General features: G+C 46.6%; 3 protein-coding genes across 3 annotated transcripts in view; all 3 read right to left on the reverse strand.

Moving 5' to 3' along the window:
- Positions 1 to 41: 41 nt before the first annotated feature.
- Positions 42 to 3,125, reverse strand: LOC130377657 (uncharacterized). The gene is made up of 4 exons (XM_056584815.1): positions 2,222 to 3,125; positions 1,427 to 1,948; positions 905 to 1,177; positions 42 to 393 (listed from the first exon to the last, which is right to left on the reverse strand). Exons 1-4 carry the CDS (start codon positions 2,359 to 2,361, stop codon positions 42 to 44), a joined length of 1,287 nt encoding a protein of 428 aa, XP_056440790.1. The 5' UTR covers positions 2,362 to 3,125.
- Positions 3,126 to 3,266: 141 nt separating this feature from the next.
- otulina (OTU deubiquitinase with linear linkage specificity a) lies at positions 3,267 to 5,062 on the reverse strand. Its single transcript, XM_056583877.1, has 3 exons — positions 4,946 to 5,062; positions 4,646 to 4,767; positions 3,267 to 4,304 (listed from the first exon to the last, which is right to left on the reverse strand). The coding sequence occupies exons 1-3, from the start codon at positions 5,057 to 5,059 to the stop codon at positions 3,722 to 3,724; spliced, it is 819 nt and encodes a 272-aa protein (XP_056439852.1). The 5' UTR covers positions 5,060 to 5,062; the 3' UTR covers positions 3,267 to 3,721.
- Positions 5,063 to 12,234: 7,172 nt separating this feature from the next.
- The window catches only part of pou6f2 (POU class 6 homeobox 2), a 31,800-nt gene continuing 23,017 nt past the window's right edge, over positions 12,235 to 21,017 (reverse strand). The window contains exons 6-7 of the mRNA XM_056584816.1: positions 16,978 to 17,146; positions 12,235 to 13,207 (exon numbers count right to left, since the gene is read on the reverse strand). Of these exons, the coding sequence (XP_056440791.1) occupies positions 12,808 to 13,207; positions 16,978 to 17,146 (569 nt within the window). The 3' untranslated portion in view covers positions 12,235 to 12,807. The remainder of the gene's footprint in view (positions 13,208 to 16,977; positions 17,147 to 21,017) is intronic.

Consider the following 21,017-nt stretch of genomic DNA (forward strand, 5'->3'; position numbering starts at 1 on the left):
GGGTCTCCTCCCCCTCTCCTCCGACACTTGTATCCATCGGCTCAATGGAAGCCCCCATCCCCCGCCCGGCGGCCTCCTCCTCCTCCTCCTGCCCGTCTCCTTTCCAAACTGCTTCCTGTTGTGCATCGACCACTTCCTGCTGATACTGATCCTGGTTCACCCCCAGGTGGTCGCACGATCCAGCTCCCCGAAGGACTGGTGACCAGGGGCCTGGGTTCATCCTCCGGGGGCTTCTCCAGGGTCTCGTTGGGGGCCCTGAGCTCCGACGGGAGGTCGCTGAGCTCCATCGGTGAGGCTCTGAGCTCCGTCGGTGAGGCCCTGATCTCCGTCGGTGTGGCCCTGAGCTCTGACGGGAGGTCAGAGTGGAGATCTTCCACCAGAGGAGTTGGTTTGCTGTCAAAGACACCAGGCAGCCAGCCCAACGTCAACGGATTACATTTTGTTTTGCTGATTTTTATTTGCTTCATAGTCTTAAATGCAACTGTGTTTGGCAACACCATTTAGAAAAGCACTCACTCACAATACTAACCTGTTATTTCTGAATCCGATATCTACTCTGCAATCTTGTCCGATTGATTTGTTTGGAACTTACTTTTTTTTGTAGCTTAAATTATGATTGTATACTTGACTTGGTAGTTCTTACCCTCACATATCAGTGACTTTCTGCTTAAAAAAAAATTAAAAGCTATACAAAATATTGCTAAATGTTTACGTAAGATTTTTTTGGAGCACAGTTGGAAAACTCCCTAGCTCTGCATGTTGTAAACATAAAGGACAGGAAATGGGACTTTCACTGTGGTGACTTAGTGCCCCCTGGTGGTCACAGGGGAAATAGCAACAACAGACATGACTAACACTCTGTACACAAGCATTGTTCTGGGAGTACGAGTGTGAAGCAGCTCACCTCTGCCTGCTGTCCACAGGGCAGTCGGTCTCTTGATCCAGGAGATCACTGGGCCCAGTAGAGTGGGGCCCCAGGGAACTGTCATGAACAGTATTGCTGAGGCCTTGAACAGTATGGCTGGACCCGTCACCACAGACCTGGAGGGCCGGGGAATGGATCTGCTCCACAAAACTGCAGACGGGCACCTCCCCACAGACCTGGGGCTCCAGAGAACAGACCTGGAGGTCTGGGGAGGAGCTGTGCTCCTCCAAATTCCGCTCTGGTATCACAGCCCTGGAGGTGAGAAGGAAACAACAGAATATTGATTTACCTGTCCATCATGCAAGCACACCTGGAGACAGACAGGAAGAGACAGACAGGAAGAGACAGACAGGAAGAGAGAGAGAGAGAGAGAGAGAGAGAGAGCGAGAATACAAACTTACCAAAGACAAAACAAATAATTAAAATAAGTAGCAAAGAGAGCAATCTATATGTCGGGACTGGTGGGTTAACCTGAGCTCTGCTTCCTGTCACATGACTCACCGGGTGGTTGGAGTTTGGGGAGAGGAAGGAGGCGGCTGGGAGAGCAACTGTGTGTTTGAGATCTTCGGGGGGGAGAAGCCCCCTAGAGCAGGAAGCAGGGACTCTGGCGATTCTTCCTTCCGGAGACCCTCCGGAGAGTTCCTCCGCTCTCCTTCACAGTGTGCGTCGGTGACTTCCTGTGAAGTGCTGGGGGGGGAACATCTCTCCTCCGCCACCGATGCTGTGCTTTGCTTCTCTGGCGTTGCCACGACGACTGTTCCCGTCACCGCCACATCTGGGGCTTCAGCGGCGGGCAGCGGCTGGAGCTGGGGGTCCAGGGGTCCACCGGCGCTGCTCTGATGTCGGGTGGGAGGGGCCACGTCTTCCGTACACGCGCTCTCCTTCTGGACCACGCCGTTCTCCTGCCGCATGCTGGGAGTGTTTTCTCCCTGTCTCACCTGCGCCGTCACTGATGTCTTCTCCTCCGCTTTGATCTGCTCCTCCTTCATCTCCCCCTCTTTGATCTCACCCATGCTGGCTTTCCTGCGGAGTACACACAAACACACACACACACACACACACACACACACACACACACACACACACACAGTCATAGAGCATCAAGAGATGTAGCTTACCTCTGAACATGAGATAGGACACTGTATATTTTAAAGGTTCAAGATAGACCCAACATGGAATCGTTAAAACCATACCAAAATACCCTGTAATGCGAATACATTTTCAATTTACATGTGTATTGCAGCATATTATTCCCAGGTAAACAATCCTATATTAAACTCATATTTATACATTTACCTCCCATCAGAGGTCGGGCTGTCCGGGAAAGCACCTTCTATTCCCGTTTCAGGGGGCGCGGCGGTCTTTCCAGCCAACAACCCGCTCTTCTCCTCCAGGGATGCGCAGGGAGTCTCGGCATGACAACAACAGCTCCCCATCGTATTAGAAAGCCCCGAGGTGTGGGAGTCCACCGGATCTACAGCCTGAGTCCGGTGACCCCGAGGATCATCTGGACGGTTCTCCAACTTAACTACAGCCCGAACTTAAGAAGTGCATTCCTCTGAATACACCTGGATCATGACGATATAAAGTTGATAACTACAACATAGGATACATAGTTCACCCTTTTGTGCCTTCTACTTCGATCACGGGTTCATGTCAAGTTAATGTTTGTTATTTCCTGGTAGAACCAGAATGAAATGCCATGCATGATTGAGGGTTTGCATGTACCTGTATCTCAAGTATGTTAATGCTATAACTTTACAGCTAATAATTAGAACCACCACATGACGAGTAAATCATTCATTCGGGCATGGGATCACATTATTCTACTTTAAATTGTGGTCAGATATCAGGCGAATGACTTAAAAGATGTGCTCACAAACCTGATAAACGGGTCTCACTGCAGAACGTGTCCGGAGAGTCCAGTGTAAGGCGATTTCTGTTTCACTTTCCTTTTCTCGTGTACAACAGGATTAGCCTGCTAGCTACAGCTAGTGGTTCCCCTGTATTATTAACTATGTTATTAAACCGCTTATTTTCCGCGTCGGGTATCCGTTATCATCTAATGCATCAGCTCAGACGGCTCTAAGTTATACATATGAAGTGCGTTGTGTATAATACGAGATATTATCCAAGCTAAACCATTGCAGGTCGAATGTGAAATCGGATCCGCATTTTGTAAAAGCGACGTCACATTCGTTTACGCCCAGCGCGATGCTGCATTCAGGGGAACTCGTAAATATCCAATTCTCACCAATGAGGCGTTCAAGGAACCACGATAACACGTTCCTCCATGATTGGTCCATGCTAATTTGAATTTAATACGAGTCGAAAAAGGGTAATGTTAATAATAAAAGTTTGATGGTGTTTTATTTTTGTTCCAGTATTATGTTGTAGTAGTAGAACTAGCAGTGTGATTTGTGTCAGTACACAAAACCTTGAGAGCAAAAGTATTCCCAGCGGGTATTATTACCACTGAATCATTTGTTTTAATCTGCTTTTTCGTGATTGGTAATTTGGTATTGATTCAGATTGAATCAGACTGAAAACCTTGAATTAACAAATGTAATTTTGCTGTACTATAATAACTTTCATCAAGTTTTGTTTTATTTTCATTAATTCTCTGCTACTCTTCAGAAAGTAGATACAACTAGAGTTCACTAAACGGCTTCAAATGTTCACTATGTGACCCCGTAACTTTATAAATCAGGATTCAATAGACAGTAAAATACACACACATAAGAAGTATTGTAAAAAATTATAATGTAAACAAAACATCATCATCGGTGTTTATTTTCACGCTGTGCTCCTCAACGACTGCAGTTGCACAATTAGTTCCCGTGGTAACCCCAGCTCATCCACAAGGTCCTCGCACGCCCGCAGGAGCTCGAGAAGGCTCTCTCTGGAGTCAAAACTCCTGGAGGAGGAGAACGAGGAAATGGAGGAGGAGGAAACCTTCAAACAAGGTTCTTGCTCCATCTTTTCTTCTCCTCCTTTCTGGCAGCAGTCTGTCTTATTGCATCCTCCTCCTCCGCTACCATCTCCTCCTTTTTGTCCACATCCTCCTCCTTCACCACCTTCTCCTCCACATCCCCCTCCCCCACAACATCCGCCTCCTTCTCCTCCACCTAATCCTCCAGCCGACCCGTCGTCCTTTCCTCCTGGTCCCCGGCCGCCTTCCTCCTCCCCGGGGTGGACCCCCAGGTCTTCCAGGCTATCGGAGACGGTGCTGGCGGTCACAGGGGGCTTCTCCAGCGCTTGCCTCATCTCCTTCATCAGTCTCTCCTCGTGCTGGACCACTCGCTGGAGCAAGCCGCTCACCGACACCGGGGTGGAGTTGAGGGGCGCCGGCCTCTGCTGGCACCAACACTGGATGGCACTGAGGGGGTGGAAAACCACAAAGAGATGAGCTTCATCACACACACACACACAATGTATGAGAGAGAGAGAGAGAGAGAGAGAGAGAGAGAGAGAGAGAGAGAGAGAGAGAGAGAGAGAGAGAGAGAGAGAGAGAAAGGGAACAGCCGACCAGCTGTGAGTCATACACAGAACAATAAACCACGAGAACGACGTCAAAAGCCGCCAAAACAAAGAGACAAAAGCGACTCGTGTGAGGTGGAATCAATGGAAACATCGTAGTAAAGAGGACCCTGCATAACAGTGTGTCCAAGGCGACATTCAACTGTGTTTTTTTTTTTTACTGTTTTTAAATACAGCTACCTCACGATCCCTTTGAGACGGCCGAGGGCCACCGTCTTCAAGGCTCCTTCTCGGTACCCCAAGTTGAAGCCGACCTGAAGAAACTGTGCTTTCGCCGTGTCGATGCCCTCCACGTAACCATCCTGGGGACACGGAACATTGTCCAACACTTTACAGGACAGTGTCAGCAGAACACAATATCAAATGGCTCGGTATGCAACGCGCATCAAAACAAATAAGTCAAGGCTTCAAAGCCGTTATTGTATACATGATCATAATAATGTTATACAGGCCTTCATAAATATTTATCGTTATAACTACCTTGACTCGTTTCTCCATGTTGTGCTTCCACTCTTTGTTTTGTAAACTGATGTCATCCGCATCATCGTCGAAGACATCATCCCCGCTGACCGAAACGGATTTAACCCACGACATGTTTGACTTTCACTTTCATTTAACTTTTCTGGTCAGTGTACCCGTACCAATCGACCAGAGGGACTTGACCTGACTGTCATGTGTGCATTTGGATGCTGGGATGAGAGGCACACATTCAGCCTACGTCATTACATTGCGCTACCATTTCTTCTACGGCGGTTAAAACGTGAAATGCGTTCTAGCGCCACCTATCGTTACAGAGTCGATTAACCCCACTTCTCCATCACCAGCAGAGGGAGCCACATCCACATAGGATATAAACATAAGCAAAGACGAAACGCGACGGCTTGAGATGGAGTCCATCTCTCGTGGGTTTTAGTTGTCAATCTGAAGGATGGAATTGTTTTCTTATTTTTTGTAACTTTTTGGTGGTAGTGATTATTTTTGACTATTCAGCCTTCAGAATAAAATCGTAAGCAATAATTGTTTTTGTTTTTTATCCCACTGCATTTAAAGTAGAGCTATAATAAAATGAATATGAAAAAACATTATCATTAGTATGTATTCATCCATGAAATATTATTTAAAAACATTTGTTGGGAAGTAGGTTGAGTCCATTAGGCCCTCACCCGCCTCATTCCTCACTCATCAATGCGTCGCCGCGCTTTATTCTCACTGTGGGACCAACCACAACGAGAGTGTGGCTTGTTGTTCCCACAGTTCTCAAGCATCATGTCTTGTTTTAAACAGAACTCAGGAGACGGCTGCTGGCGGACACATGCGTCTGAAGAAGGCGGAACACATTTGAACGGAAACCGGACAACAGCGGTCGAGCGGATACCGAGGGCCTCACTCACGTCCGCCACACCCCCGTCTCCCCACTCTCCAAGACCACTTCCACCTTCACCTCCCCCACCTCCCGGCCAATCACCAGACACATCTCCATCCAATTTCCACCGCACAATGTGTTCATTTTGGCCCTAATGGCATGTCATTTTGCTGGATCCTTTGGTCAAGAATTAATCCTGGAATCAAAACAGATTTTCCGGGGAGCAATCTTCCATCAAGTATTGATTTTTTTACACTCACAGAGGCTGTACTCCCTAATTTAACCTGACAGCCACCAGCACAATGGAGCCCAAGCACCTTCTCCTGCTCCTCCTCTGCCTTCTCTTTCTCTCCCTTTCTCCCCCTTCCTTACTCCCTTACTCTCGCACTTACTTCCTCTTAGCTCCTCTCCCCTCACACAGAATAACAGATGAGAGGAGGGAGAGATAGAGAGAGAGAGAGAGAGAGAGAGAGAGAGAGAGAGAGAGAGAGAGAGAGAGAGAGAGAGAGAGAGAGAGATGGAGAGAACAGAGAGGGTGGAAGAGAGGTAGAGAGACAAAGCGAGAGAGACAGAGATAGGAAGGAAGGCGTGAGGTGAAGGACTTGCGGAGGTAGAACCCAGAGAGCATTGCTTACACAAAACCCGGCCCTGACGCCCCTGTCCCCCTCTCTCTCCGCTCTAATTATGTTTTCAAGTGTGGGTGCGACTGGGCAGGTGAGGCGCGAGAGAGCGGCCATCAGCTATCATTATGGGCCTGTTGACATCTCCCGCCGCCGCCATTGGAGTGATTCTTCCATCTGTGATTTCCCGCTGGCCATTCCCCCCCCCCCCCCCCCTCCAAGCACCCAGAGACCCCCCCTCCCACCCAGAGAGAGAGAGGGCAGGGCGTCCGCACGGCCGCTTATAAGAAGATAAAGATATGTTGGGGTGGACAAGGTCACTTTCTTGCCTCTCTCATTACGTCTCTCCTTCTACTTCACCTCCTCTTCCCTTCCTCCTCCGCTTCTCCCTCATCTCTCTCCCGGTCCTCCTCTTCTCTCTTATCTTCCATCAAGCTCTCCTCTCTCCTCCTTTCTCCTCTCTCCTCCTCCTACTCTCTTCCCTTCCATCAGCCCATCTACAATTAGCACCTCCCTGCAGCCTCCTTGTCCTCCGGTCCAGCAGGCGGAGGTCAACGTGAGGAGAGGGACATCGTGAGCGTGGTCTCCTCAGAACATCAGGGGAAGGGAGGGAGAGGAGAAGTGTCAAAAAGTTACAGTGACCCAAGAAGCGGCCCTTTCTTCAAGTGAAGCCTGCCGTCTCTGCAGCGCTAACGGCTTCTCTGGGGCTAGCCGGTCAGTAAGGTCAAAGGTCAGCAGGTGTTTGAAGCTCTAGGGCACTCTGTGGTATTGTAATATCCAGCATTATCAAGAATTAGGAATCTTCTTGAGCCATGCTTCTCTACTCAAGTTTATATACCATATATTTTATACTATCCGTGATATTTACTAAAGGCCTCGGTATGGGCCTTCTATTAGAGTTAGATTACTATGTATAGAAAGTCTGTTCTTATATTAGACGTTCACCATCATCTGTAGGTGAACTTTAAAGCATTGGTCTGCCAGCCGCCTTGAGCGGAATATCTCAGCGATGAAGCAACTTGACGTGGAAGGAGCCTGTAGCGCTGTCGTAATACCGCATCAGGAAGCAGACAAAGAGCTCGGATCCCAAAACAGAACGCCAACAACACATAAAAAGCCTGCAATTAAGACCAGAGACACGTTACACACTCAGACAGATTTAGCGGAAAGTTAAACGGCCCCCAAAGTGCCGTTTGCGTCTGGCAGACATCTTCATAAAGACTCGCGTTATTAACCTTCCAGCTGTAAATACTCCCCACGCATCGTCCACAACAACAACAAGAGAGAGAGAGAGAGAGAGAGAGAGAGAGAGAGAGAGAGAGAGAGAGAGAGAGAGAGAGAGAGAGAGAGAGAGAGAGAGAGAGAGAGAGAGAGAGAGAGAGAGAGAGAGAGAGAGACAGAGAGAGAGAGAAAGAGAGAGAGAGGGAGTGATGAATGCATGGATGCCTACCCCCAGCAGGTAATCACAGACCGAGGGGCGTCCGTGCGGAGATGCGGAGCAGGAGACGCCTCGACGGCTCTTCAACCTTGAGGAGGACAGTCGAGGAGAGAGCGGGAGGGAGGGAAAGGGAGGGGAGAGAGGGCGAGGATGGACGAAGCGACAGTTCATTTACCCAGAACATCGGAGAGAGAACAGAAGCGATGGCTCACGCCTGATGGAAAACAAAGGCAGCAATTTTAAACCATCTGCATCCAACACACACACACACACACACACACACACACACACACACACACACACACACACACACACACACACACACACACACACACACACACACACACACACACACACACACACCGCCCCCCTCCCACCACTGTCCGCACTCACATTGAAACATAATCCATTTGTAGCGCAGCAGACATGTCATAATATTTCTATCCTCTTTTCTCTTCCTCGACAATTGTAGGTGTTTGTCGCTTGAACGGTCGCTTCTCCTGCCCAGGAAGACAGTGGACTGCTATGGACGACCACTAAAGGCTCCTAATCCCCCGGACAGACAGACAGACAGACAGACAGACATACAGACAAACACAGGCAGCTGAGGATATGTAATCTTAACTCCGCAGGATAAAACAATAGGGATCAATAAGCAGCTCCGCCGGTATTGATTCAGACCCAGATGATGAATGGATGTTCAACAAGACGACTAAATGATGGGACTGATTTACACAGAGCGGAACATGTTTTGGTATTAATTCACGTGAGGGTATGTATCGGCCTACTAGGCCTGTAAGCACATTAAGGGGTTTCAAAGTAACAGTTATCAATACATTGTAAGTTTGAAGTTATCTAAGTAAAATATAATCTCTAAACTGGCTTAAATAATCAGATTCTGATGTGAATGTGATACAGGCTAGGCCTACTACAGTAGAATGAATAACCATAGAACAGGTCAACTAGGCCTGTGAGTTGGTGTTCCAGTCTGTTTTAACTGGAGAGAAGCAGAACTCTGCTGACTCTGTCACTGTAGCCATAAAATAAAGTAAACTTTTATCATCAGTGATAGTGAAAATATTTGAGATGTGGGTCAGCAGCTACATCTGCACAATTACTGAGTTAATGGAAAAAAACAAAAACAATGGAATAACAAATAGTCCACAACATTTCCCCATCAAACAAGCATCAAGCACTCAACATCTCGCGGGTTGAAATGAAAATAAAGAGAGCGCTGAAAGGAAGACCAAAAAGCGACTCCAACATCAGTTTTCAGCCTCATATTAATAATTTATGTTGTCTATGCTTTTTATTAGTATTATTTATTTATTTACCACTGTCTTTTCGGCAGCTCGTCGGGTTTTTCAAAGGCATCACGGACACGGGAACCGTTTCAAACTTTAGAGCTGAGTTTCAAAAGGATTTCTCCCTCTCTTCTTCTACTTGTCTCGTTATTGTTGTTTGGTAAGACAAAGCCATGCAACTTTGATGAGAGTAGCCCTGACACAGATAGAGATGTTTGATTGGCCCTGAAGAGGGCGGGGGTCGCTCCTCGAAAGGCGGGCTGCCAATCACGTGGGCGACACCACGCGCCATATGTTAAATTGGCAATTAACATTCCGTTTAACGTTTCAATTATTATTAGGGGTTCCGTATTAACCACATGGAGACACGCAGCGTTATAGCATATTCAGTAGATAAGGTAGGCCTATTATTAGTTGAATAATTACACATACATTAAAGTGATTAATCCTCTCTCCTCTGTCTCTCTCTCTCTCTCTCTCTCTCTCTCTCTCTCTCTCTCTCTCTCTCTCTCTCTCTCTCTCTCTCTCTCTCTCTCTCTCTCTCTCTCTCTCCTCTCTGTCTGTCTCTCTCTCTTTCTATCTAGTCATTCATTCCCGGTGTTTTTCATTGAACAATTCAAAACAGAACAGATGTTTCATGTCAAACAATCGTTTATTACTAATTGTATGAATTTGACAGAATTGCGGAACATTATTTTTTATTCTTTAGAAATACACAAAGTGCTGCTTAACTGACCAAACCGATATTGCTGTATATATTCAGTTCAGCTCTCAGCTTATAAAATAAAACCAGCCCCTGCAGACCCCTCAGCTTTGGTTTAATTGGTTCCTATGAATAAATAATGAATAACATGTTAAAAACATAGGAACAACATATAAATAACAGTTTCCATTCCATAGTGATCATTTTTTTCCCTTCTGGTCGGAGTTTGGGCTCTACTCGTCTATCAGATGGAGATCTACTGAGCAGGACATGGAATAAACAAATAATAAGATAAATAAATCATAAATACTTTGCTGAATTCAATAAAAGACCCTGTCTCCGTGTCCATATTCCCTTAACACACACTCTACTGTAACACCGACATAAGGAGCAGGGGGGAATACTGAGGTAAACCTGAAATGGATTAAACATACTTTGAATTTCCCAAACCCCTTGTGTTTCCTCCTCTCCCGTATCTACCGGGTTGTCAACCTCAGGTGCGTGCGGCTGTGAAGAGCGCCTCGACGGTGGTCTTTGGTATTGGCAAGCCAAGGTGCATCCAGACAGACAACATCTCCTGTGAGTTTGGCTCTAGCTCCTGCTGCTGTGTTGGGCTAAAGACCCAAACTAGGGTCCCAACAGGGAGCAGAAGGCCAGTCGTCCAAGTAGACCCTGCTCCTCGTTGATTGATGTATTCTCGGATGGAAATGGTTGGATACTGATCATAAGTAGGAGGGACTTTCCAGAGGAAATGAACCCGTTGTGGTCACTGTGGAGTCTAAAAGTTGCATGTTCTTTCGAGTTAACTGTGAAAGACATAGATCACCGTGGTTATGGTCTCCTCTGACCAACGTTGGCCAGGTTAGCTGCTATGCTAGAAGCTACATCTGGAGCCTTCTGCAATCAAAAAATAGGATTGTGTAAACGTTTTGAATAGTGCTCAAGATCTGTCTGAATGGTTTTTTGAATCTCAAACATTTACATCCAATTAGCATGCAAAGGTTTCAGTGTTGAAACTGTAATAAATGTGTTTTTGAAATATTTATCAACCACCGTGTGTATGTGTGCGTGGAGCATCTGATGTGTGTGTGTGTGTGTGTGTGTATGTGTGTTTGTGTGTGTGTGTGTGTGTGTGTGTGTGTGTGTGTGTGTGTGTGTGTGTGTGTGTGTGTGTGTGTGTGTGTGTGTGTGTGTGTGTTTGTGTGTGTGTGTGTGTGTGTGTTTGTGTGTGTGTGTGTGTTTGTGTGTGTGTGTGTGTGAGTGTGTGTGGAGTTTGGAGCCAGGAGCGTAGTGTGGACTGGTTTAACCAAAGTGACATGTGGGGACGGAGCGAGGGGACGTGTGACGGTGAAAACACGGCGGTGGATCTCCACTGCAGCGGAGCGGAGCCGACATCTGCCACTTACTCTCAGCTTTCTGCAAGATGTGCACTTTCAGAACGGGGTGCTAGGAGAACATGTACATGAATAAATAACACATCAAATAATGATAATAATACAACTAAAAGAAGAACAAAATCTGGGCTCGACAACTTTAAATGACCCTTCTTAAGACAGACATGTAAAATAACTGTAATGTGATGTTTCCACTAATTATTCACTGCAGCATCCTTCGGACATTTACAGTTTAAAAGAATCAACAATACAAAAAATAAAAAAATAAACTAAATTATTCAGTTTTCTTCCTCTCAAAAATAAATAACAGGGTTTAAAATAAAAAGGAGAGCATAAAAAGGTTAAATACTGATTGGAGTTAATTAAAGCTTGGTCGTTTTGGACTTACTAAGCAGATTTCAAACACGCACAGTTATAGGAGATCATTATAATAATTACAATTCTAATATCAAAACCAATGTATTGATATCACTGTGATGTTCGGCCCACCCGACGTGAGGCCCTGCTAAAGCGTTTGGTCCAGGAGGAGGAGCTGGCTGTAGGGAGAGCCCTGTCACATAGGAATTGTCTTTTAAACCTTGTTTTGACTCAAAACGTTTCGAGAAAGGATGGTTCGAAACTACATCACAACAACACTCAAATCAATAAACCCATAAATAACAGATAATCAAAGAATGGAATGAATGTCTAAATCATTCCCAGTCCTCGAGCTGAAGTGATGAGATCTTTGGCTATCAGGCTTTGGTAACAGAATGACAGACCGACCCTCTCCCCCTCCAGCTGTTTAAAATGATTCATCAATCCCCTGTGCAGTCTTACAAATGTCACACTCAGATCATCTGCAGTTTGGAGGCGGCCAACAATATGTATTATTGTTAAACAGAAAAGATACTAGATTCTTTTTTTTCTTCCAAAAAACAGCTTTTTCTTTTAAAAGTGTGGTTGCAATCTGAAGACAGCATTTATTTTTCTCATTATTTACACAAAATCAAATGAAGGACAAAGGAAAAGCCGGAAGAGGCGTTAAAATGTCGACCGCACACATAGAGCTTTGATTTGCCAGTACAAATGTAGAAATTTAGAGCACATTTACATTACAAAATTATTTTTGTACTCGGATGCAACAGACTTTGGTAAATAGTGTTTTGATTTGGTATGACTTCCTTACAAACCGACGGCTGGAACCGACGGTCCGGACGTTAGCGGGCTCCGAGGCATCAGAACCGTAGACTCTTAGACACAGCACAGTTTGTACACAACTCTCAAATATTCATCTTTCTTTTTATACTGGCCTTCTTTTTTCTTAATTTTTTTTTGGGTTTTGCCGAGGTCATTTTACACAAGTGTGGGAATCACATTGACAACACATAGTTTGGTTTGAGAACTCCGTCCATCCGGTCCACTTCACACAAGCAGGGGAGGGGGGGTGGCGGTCCGCAGGGCACCCCGCCCGCCTCCATGCGCCACAGACCTTGGCTCTAGACCCTGGTCTGAGACCCGGGCCTTTCCACCGAGGGGGTCTACTTTGGGAGTTCTTCCATAGAGTCAGTGAGCGGGTCCATGGACGCGGCCGGGCCCGGCTCCGGTTGTTTCAAGCGCTTGATGGTGTTCTTCAAGGCCTGCCTCTTGTTGCAGAACCAGACACGCACCACCTCGCGGTCGTAGTTGAGTTTCTCGGCTATCTCGGTCATCTCCTGGCCGGAGGGGTGTGTGTTCTTCTCAAAGTGGCTGTTGAGGATCTCCAGGGCCTGCGGCGTGAACGAGGTCCTGCGCTTGCGTTTTTTGGACGGCTCACTGCCGATAAACTCGGTGAGGTTCTGCATGCCGGAGCGGTGGCGGGCTTCTGCCTCAGCCATCCAACGCTCCAGAACTGGCTTTATCTTCTGGGCGCTTTTAGGGGTGATGTCCAACTTCTCAAACCTGGCAGGGTACAAAAGGCCAGGGTTCAGACTTTTAGCTACAGTGTTCTCCTGGGCTTCCTGTGGTAGGAAAAAGTGGCTTCTCAGGATGGTGTGTCTGGGGAGAATCAAGAAAGAAGAATCTTACTGAGGTTCCTTCCCACAGCAGGGGAAGTGCTGCCTGATACCGGGACAGAGGCCAGGGCCTTGTGCTGGTCCGGACAACACCTGACTTTAGCACAGGCTAACTGTTAGCATGAACAGCATGACTAGCATGTGGAGCTAAAGAACGTAAATTAGCCTCTGTCCCAGCAAGGCAGTAGTGCAGAAAAAATACTTTACCATTTACTGTTTTGTGAAAATACAATACAATAAAAAACAACAAGCAATGCTTAACATCTGACTAACAATTGAATATGTGCCACTTTAAACAGAAATATCTTAGCATCAAACCAGTATAAGTTCTGTTTCTAATTTCCTTTCTTCAAGTGATGATTGCCAAAAAATAGCAAAACAAGGCCTTAAATATGACATCATTTATTTACCAGAGAGACATGAATTATTAACAACCATGTGCATATCACACATTTCCTTTTGTTTTTTCTGCCATCTAATAACGTTTCAATTTTAATGCTCTAATGTGGTAGAGTCGTGTTAGTTTATGTACATGCAACACATTCTTCAAATTCTGTACTTCTTAAATTAAACCTTCGGCTAGAATTATTCCCGAAAGTCGTTGCAAACACTCACTCTAGGAAGACCGTTAGTAGATTTTCACTTTCGAGTTCCAAACAGACTTTTATTTTGATGGGACGAAAAAAGATAATGCCCATTCACAACCATTGTGAAAAGAGAAGGAGGAGGTTACACTGAGAGAAGGGAGAGTCCTATGTGTGTCCTTGAGAGACAGTGTCTGTCTGCTCCAGTGAAGTTGGACCAGTGCTGGCTGTCCATCCGACACCTGAAAGAGCGGCCTCAGGGTGGGCTGGACTAGGGGGTCTGATGTCTGGGCTGGTGGGGTGCGGGGCCTCACTAGGTCTGGGTATTAACGGTCCAGTGTGCATAAGCAGGGGAGAGGGAGGGCAGGTCTGGGATTCTGAGTGGAGGAAAGCATTAGTACATAACCGGGGTCCGCCGGGACATTTCATGGATCAACGGGACCCAGAAATAATAAAATGAGCTGTGAGACGCTCATCTGGGTCAATGCTGTCTGGCCGCTGGTGCATAGGGACCGGGGAGAGCAACTACCCATACTGCACCGCTCTCTCTGAGCCACGGCGAGACGCCAGGCCCGAGCACGCTATCTCCAGCGGTGATTTTACAGTTATGATTACAGTAATGGCATTCACCCTGATCTTAACAGTAAGGAAGGACTAGTTCTGATGGACATTTAACCATGACCATCTGGTCATTTGCCAGATGCTTTTATCCAAACTCTCTTGACAGCGAGTTCAGGTTTGTGTCTTTAAGGAGCAGGAAGGAGTGGGGGACATCTTGCTCGGGGAGGCCTTCAGGTAGAGACAACCAGGTGAACCCAGAACCCCCGGCCTGTCCACAGCCGGCATGATTTGATGAGCACCACGTGACGTCCACGGGACGCCTATGCCCAGACCATAGGAGGTCTCCTCCCAGCCCCTCATCATGGAGGGGCTGGGGGTAGGGGGAGACAGGAGCGGACCTGGCAGAGGGATCTGTCACAGTGTGTGTGATGTCTGGTTCCTGCCGCCTGGGGCCCCCCGGAGCCCCTCTCGCCCCCTCCGAGTCCTCGTGTCGGGCTTGATGTTGACTAAATGCAGCACGCCCCTTCGTCGGGAGAGGCCTGCCATGTCCCGTGTCACGCCGCCCGCCGCAAACCCGTCCTAACAACCCCTGTTTACTTTTGAGGCTAATGGTTTTTAATGTATGTTATAAATATGTGAATTATGCATGGCGCGTGAATATTTCATGGGTTGATTTCTAGGACTTTAAACATAAGTTGGCTTCTTACGAACCCCCCCCCCCCTCACCGCCCCTCCCCCCCCCCTTCACTGTGGTTTCACCTTCTATCGTCGCTTTGATGTTGATGTGATGAAATTTTTAGCGGTGCATGGCAGCTGTGTCACCTGTGCGGGGAGAGGACGTCAGTAATGCGCACGCTTCCCTGCGACGCATTTAAATCATGCGCCGGGCAGCGAGGGCACGGAACGAGTGATGCAGCAGCAGCAAATTCAGAGCAGGGTTTTAGATAAGGAAGGTAAAGTATAATTGCTTGGACGGAATTTAGCTTAACCCGCTAAAATGCGATATTACATTCAAATAGCGTGTGAAAAGTGTACTATACCGAGCGTTGGAGCTGGTTTGATCATTCTATGGTGGAGAACTTTGGAGGAAACGCTGTGGACTTTGGGTTTGGGCTGGTTGGCACTTTTCCTTTAGTTACCTCGGAAATACGCTTCTCGGAGTTCGGAATGTTGGCACGAAACATCGGGCTAAACGCACCGACGGGCCCGACAAGACCAGACAACATTAACACTGATTGTCTCATCAATAGATAATGTGGCCGTTTAAAACGTAACTCCTGTACTTCAGGGAACATCGGAACCTGACACGTACAAACTAGATTATTCAGGTTATTATCACTTAGGTCTGACTGGGGAGACAGACCTTAGTAATAATTAAAGGTTTAAGTGCGGGGTGTAATACTAGCGTGTGTATTCTGCATAAGTAACTGTCTTGTCGCAGAGTTGGAGAAGCAGGATAAGTAGGATCCGCTGCAGTCAGCATGCTGCCGGTTTGTCAAAGGGATATTTAATTATGTATTGTAATATCCTAATGTTTTAACTGAATAATAGATGACAGTTAAAGACGGCAGGCGATAGTTTTAATGCTTGGATGAACCTCATTTGACAGAAATATAGATTAGAAGCGCTGGCTAGATAAGCAAAGCTCCATTAAACAACCACATTATTTTTAATTCAACAATATGTGGTTTCTGCTCAACCAAGTGGAAAAACACATGTATATAATCTAAGTAAATAAGTTAGTAGGGCAAGTTTAACTTGGGGATGTGGAATAAAACAGACATTCAGAGTGTTCTTTGAATGGTTTGAAACAAGACGACATTTTATATTAGGATCTGCCACCATTTTATTTCCATTGGGATAGTCTTTTCGTTGATGGCTGACACCAACCTGCTGTTTAAGAAACACAATGATGATAATCATCTATACAACTAAATCATATTAGTCATTGTGATAGACATTCCTTACACAGCGGGAAAAGTATTTAAACCATGGTCTGATGCCTAAATAAAAACCTTTAGGCTGTTCATCACTTGTTAGAATGAAATTATTATCGCAGATAAAAACATAAAAAGTCCCTAAATTCACTTAAATATTTCACTTTCTCTATACTATTTTCAATATTAATAATAAAGTGTAGGTACCAGACTTTATTATTAATATAACACCAGTTATGATGATCATTACAAGCTCAAAATGTACAATCTTGTGACATCACAAGTGAGAGTTATCTACCCAGATCATCCTACCAAGTTGGTACATTCCAAGTCTCTCTTATCTTACATCTAGATGTACACATTCCCACTCGTGATGTCAGTAGAGGGTCGATTTTGAAATCCTTAATCACCTAGCGGCCATATTTAGGTGACTGACGAAGGTTTCCCCGCCCAACTTGACAACATGGCCGCCAGGTGAATACCGGGAGGGCACTGGCCTTCTTCATGAGGCCCATTTAAAGCCCTCTGGCTGATCCACATGACGCCTGGTGGTGGGTGCCGTGACTCCTCCTCACCTGCAGATGGCAGACTGGCTGTAGGCAGGCCCCTCGGCCGCGCTCAGCGCCTGCCCCACCTGGGTCTGGGTGAGGCCCAGCGACAGACGGCGGATCTTGAAGGCCTTGGCGAACTCCCGGATCTCCTCCAGGTTCACCCCGTCCACCTCGCTGGGCGCGCTCTGGGGATCTAACCACACGACAGGGGGCGGGGTTAGCTCGATGACAGGTGAGGAGGCGCGGTTAACAAGTGACACAATAGGGGGCGGGGTTAGCTCGATGACAGGTGAGGAGGCGTGGTTAACTATTGACCCAAAAGGGGGCGGGGTTAACTCGATGACATATGAGGAGGCGCGGTTAACTATTGACACAATAGGGGGCGAGGTTAAGTAGTGACACAAAAGGGGGCGGGGTTAACTAGTGACACAATAGGGGCCGGGGTTAACTAGTGACACATTAGGGGGCGGGGTTAACTCTGAGGCCCAAAGCGCAGGGCTCTGTGCTTCTTTTGCTGCTCTGAGCAAACAAGAATAATACAGCCCTTCTGCCTTGGTGCTCTGTGCTCAGTGGGAAAGAACCTTCACATATCAGTAGAATAACAGATGTATCTCAGAAAGATCATCTCTCACCTGCAGTTTTATTAACTATAATATGTGCTTGTTATACTATGTCTGGTCGAGCTCATTTTAACTAGGTTACTGTAAGTACGGCTGGGAATTTTTATAATAATCATTATTTATTAGTTGATCATATTTTGTACTAAGAATCTGACTCTGCAAAGTTAGATAAGCTGTCAAAATAAATATTGTGGAGTGAACAACATTGCATCCAAATTGTAGTTTGGTAGAAGTGTAAAATAACCTAATTGTTAGGTGCTGCCTTCAAGGTTAACCTGTGATTTTTCAACGTTGGCCCTATTTTCCCAGCTTTGGGAACAAATTCAAAAATGTATCTTGTAGATACGTTTGAGCCATAATCCACAAATTCCGGCTGCAATGTAATCCTTTGGGCCAATAGCCCCCTATCAATGTATGTCCTCTTAAAAGTGCTGGTTCTCGCCAATGACAGGGTTCCTACAGAGAAAAACCTAATGTTTCATTAACCTAATCCTGCTTAATCCCGACAGTTTGTTATTGTGTCTAACCAAATCTCGCTTGAGGAGAATTCTCAATCTGAAATCTCGCAAGAGTTGAGTTGTTGAAGGAAGCGAACTTTAGCAACATGAGTGAGTTGGAGAGAGCACTGCCAGGCCCTCTGCAAATTTCCTCGAGCAACTCAAACCTCAAGATTTACGAAGCCAGACTCCTCAAGCAAGACTTGATAGGACACAATAACAAACAAACCAAATCAAGAGAAAGATAGAGAAAACAGTTGTATTTCTAGGGATCCTTTCCATAATTCTGCCAGACACTAATGCTAACAATCGGAGCCAGTCTGATTGTAGATTACGGCAGCAGTGTTTTCGCTTAATACTCTACCATTTTCCAAAATTGTCGTCCGAAATCGTCCCTTACACCCAAAATGCTGGGAAAATAGGGCCCAGGTTTAAAACTCCAGAACTATCCTTTATATTTATGTCTGACACCTATTTTCAGGTTCCGTCCCACAGAGGTCCCAATACATTATTTTGAGCAAGAACACCAAATGTGGTAAATAAAGCTTATTTTCTGGTAATCTACTGCACTTAAACACTATCTCTTTAGGAACTTTAACGCATAAAAAGGTAAGGATATACTTCTAATATAATGTATAAAGAACCTTTCAGAGGTTAAAGCTTTGAAACCCACCCTGCATGAAGCATATCGTTACAATAAAACACCTTTGAAAATATGTGCGCTATGATGAAAATGATGAAGCAATGCCTTATTAGAACGCAAGGCACCAAACATCCTCCTATGAGCTCCAAGAAAGCTCTGCTCCGACACCTAAGGAGGGTGTAAATGGCTCCATTGTACGGATAAACATTCCCTAATGTGTTTAATCGTCACACAGAGAGCATGTTGTTACTCGAAGATATAGGCGTGACAATGGAGCCGTCATGCGTGGCATATCAGAGATTTTATGGGCAATCGTGAAAACAGACCCTCTTCAAATGCAGCCCAAGTGGAATGACAGAATTATTCTCATTCAGACCGCCCAAGGTAAGGCCTTTCAAATCTGCTCACACAATAAAATACTTTCACACACAATAATGTGAGTCAACACAATATCCAGCACCAATCTAAAGAAAACATTATTTATGAACAGAACCTGCCCGCTGCACTTAAACAGATTTTCAAAAACTTGGTTGAGGCGTTTTTGAAAAATGTCCCCCCTAATAAAAAGTGATTTCACATTGTACATCACTGTCAGCTACGCTGGCATCATGCTTACCAAAGCAAAGTTTGTGCGTCTGAATTATTCATGCTGGTCATTATCAATGAATTATTTAAGGAAGCCTCCAAGCGTATTTAAGCAGAAATCTATGGGCTGCCATCGCCGTCAGCCTCATAAGTGACGCCATGCGTCTGTGGCGTGCACGTGATGGGGTGTGCACGGGATGGGGTGTGCACGGGATGACGGGAGAGGAGGCGGAGGAGGTGGGAAGAGGAGGAGATGGGAGTGGAGGAGGTGGACTTGGGAGAAATGGGGGTGGAGTGGAGGAGGAGGGGAGAGGAGGTGGTGGAGGGAGTGAGAGGAGGAGGTGGAGGAGAGGAGCTGGTGGAGGAGGAGAGGAGGGGAGAGGAGGTGGAGGAGGGAGTGAGAGGAGGAGGTGGAGGGGAGGAGCTGGTGGAGGAGGAGAGGAGGGGAGAGGAGGTGGAGGAGGGAGTGAGAGGAGGAGGTGGAGGGGAGGAGCTGGTGGAGGAGGAGAGGAGGGGAGAGGAGGTGGAGGAGGAGAGGAGCTGGTGGAGGAGGAGAGGAGGGGAGAGGAGGTGGAGGAGGGGAGAGGAGGTGGAGGAGGAGAGGAGGGGAGAGGAGGTGGAGGAGGAGAGGAGCTGGTGGAGGAGGAGAGGAGGGGAGAGGAGGTGGAGGCGAGGAGGAGGGGAGAGGAGGTGGAGGCGAGGAGGAGGGGAGGGGAGGTGGAGGCGAGGAGGAGGGGAGGGGAGGTGGTGGAGGAGGGGAGGAGGGAAGGTGGAGGAGGGGAGGAGTGGAGGTGGAGGAGGAGGGGAGGGGAGGTGGAGGAGGGGGGAGGGGAGGAGGAGGTGGAGGAGGGGGAAGGTGGTATACACCATTCAGCCATCTCCCAAAGGAGAGCTTTGTACTATTGAGTATGAAAGACAATCTCTCCTTTCCTGCCCTTGTGTTTATAAGAATAACCTGTTTATGTACAAACACAGCAGGTAAATGCTGCGTAAATCGTGATAACATTGACCAGAGAAGATGATGGGACATAGAGGTTCACAACACTATTATGCAGACTGAAAAAGGGTTCATTTAGTTATGTTTGATTACTGGAGGAGAATATGAAATGAAAACAATTCCTGCAACAAGTGCCTGTTTTTCACAATAATTACATTTGCCGCTACATAGCTGCCTCTAAAATGAGTTTAACCTGGACTTTAGGGGGGACTGACTGTGACAAATGAAATGGAGCTGAATAAAACATAGTTTTTAAGGGAATGGTAGCAGGACGACAGGGTAAGGCCTAATGATTTATAGAGCCGCAGAGACGGCCCAAACACTTTAGGGAGCGAAGGCTTGGTTCCAGACACAACACGCTTTTATTTTACAGTAAACAGGAAAACAAAGCAGCACAGTCAGGAAGAAAGTAAGCAATGGAACTTCCCGGTTCTCCAAATAAAGGTCCTCCCTTAATGCTAGTGCGCTAAATAGCCCTGCCCAGAGATACATCAAGGGTTGGTTTAGAGCCAGGCTTGAACGAAAACACGACAGGACTTGACTGTGTGGACCTGGAGCCACCTCTGCAGAGAACTGGGGTCCTCACAGGTGTAAAGATCCCCTATCTAAACACCAGGTTTTAAAATCGACTCACTAGTTCACGCACAAGTGGGAGTTATACCACCAGTCGTGGGATGGACAGACTATGCAGCCTACCAGTTGATACAGTCCTCTCGGCAGGC

The sequence above is a fragment of the Gadus chalcogrammus genome, chromosome 23, assembly GCF_026213295.1.
Source record: "Gadus chalcogrammus isolate NIFS_2021 chromosome 23, NIFS_Gcha_1.0, whole genome shotgun sequence".
NCBI classification, from domain to species: Eukaryota; Metazoa; Chordata; class Actinopteri; order Gadiformes; family Gadidae; genus Gadus; species Gadus chalcogrammus.

Excerpts from the sequence above, each read along its gene's own strand:
- LOC130377657 (XM_056584815.1), bottom strand. The coding sequence starts at position 2,361 with ATGGGGAGCTGTTGTTGTCATGCCGAGACTCCCTGCGCATCCCTGGAG. Across the intron at positions 1,949-2,221 it reads AGCCCGACCTCTGATGGGAG|GAAAGCCAGCATGGGTGAGA; the intron begins GTAAATGTATAA and ends TGTACTCCGCAG. Across the intron at positions 1,178-1,426 it reads CCCCAAACTCCAACCACCCG|GGCTGTGATACCAGAGCGGA; the intron begins GTGAGTCATGTG and ends TCTCACCTCCAG.
- otulina (XM_056583877.1), bottom strand. The coding sequence starts at position 5,059 with ATGTCGTGGGTTAAATCCGTTTCGGTCAGCGGGGATGATGTCTTCGAC. Across the intron at positions 4,768-4,945 it reads ACATGGAGAAACGAGTCAAG|GATGGTTACGTGGAGGGCAT; the intron begins GTAGTTATAACG and ends CCGTGTCCCCAG. Across the intron at positions 4,305-4,645 it reads CGTCTCAAAGGGATCGTGAG|TGCCATCCAGTGTTGGTGCC; the intron begins GTAGCTGTATTT and ends CCACCCCCTCAG.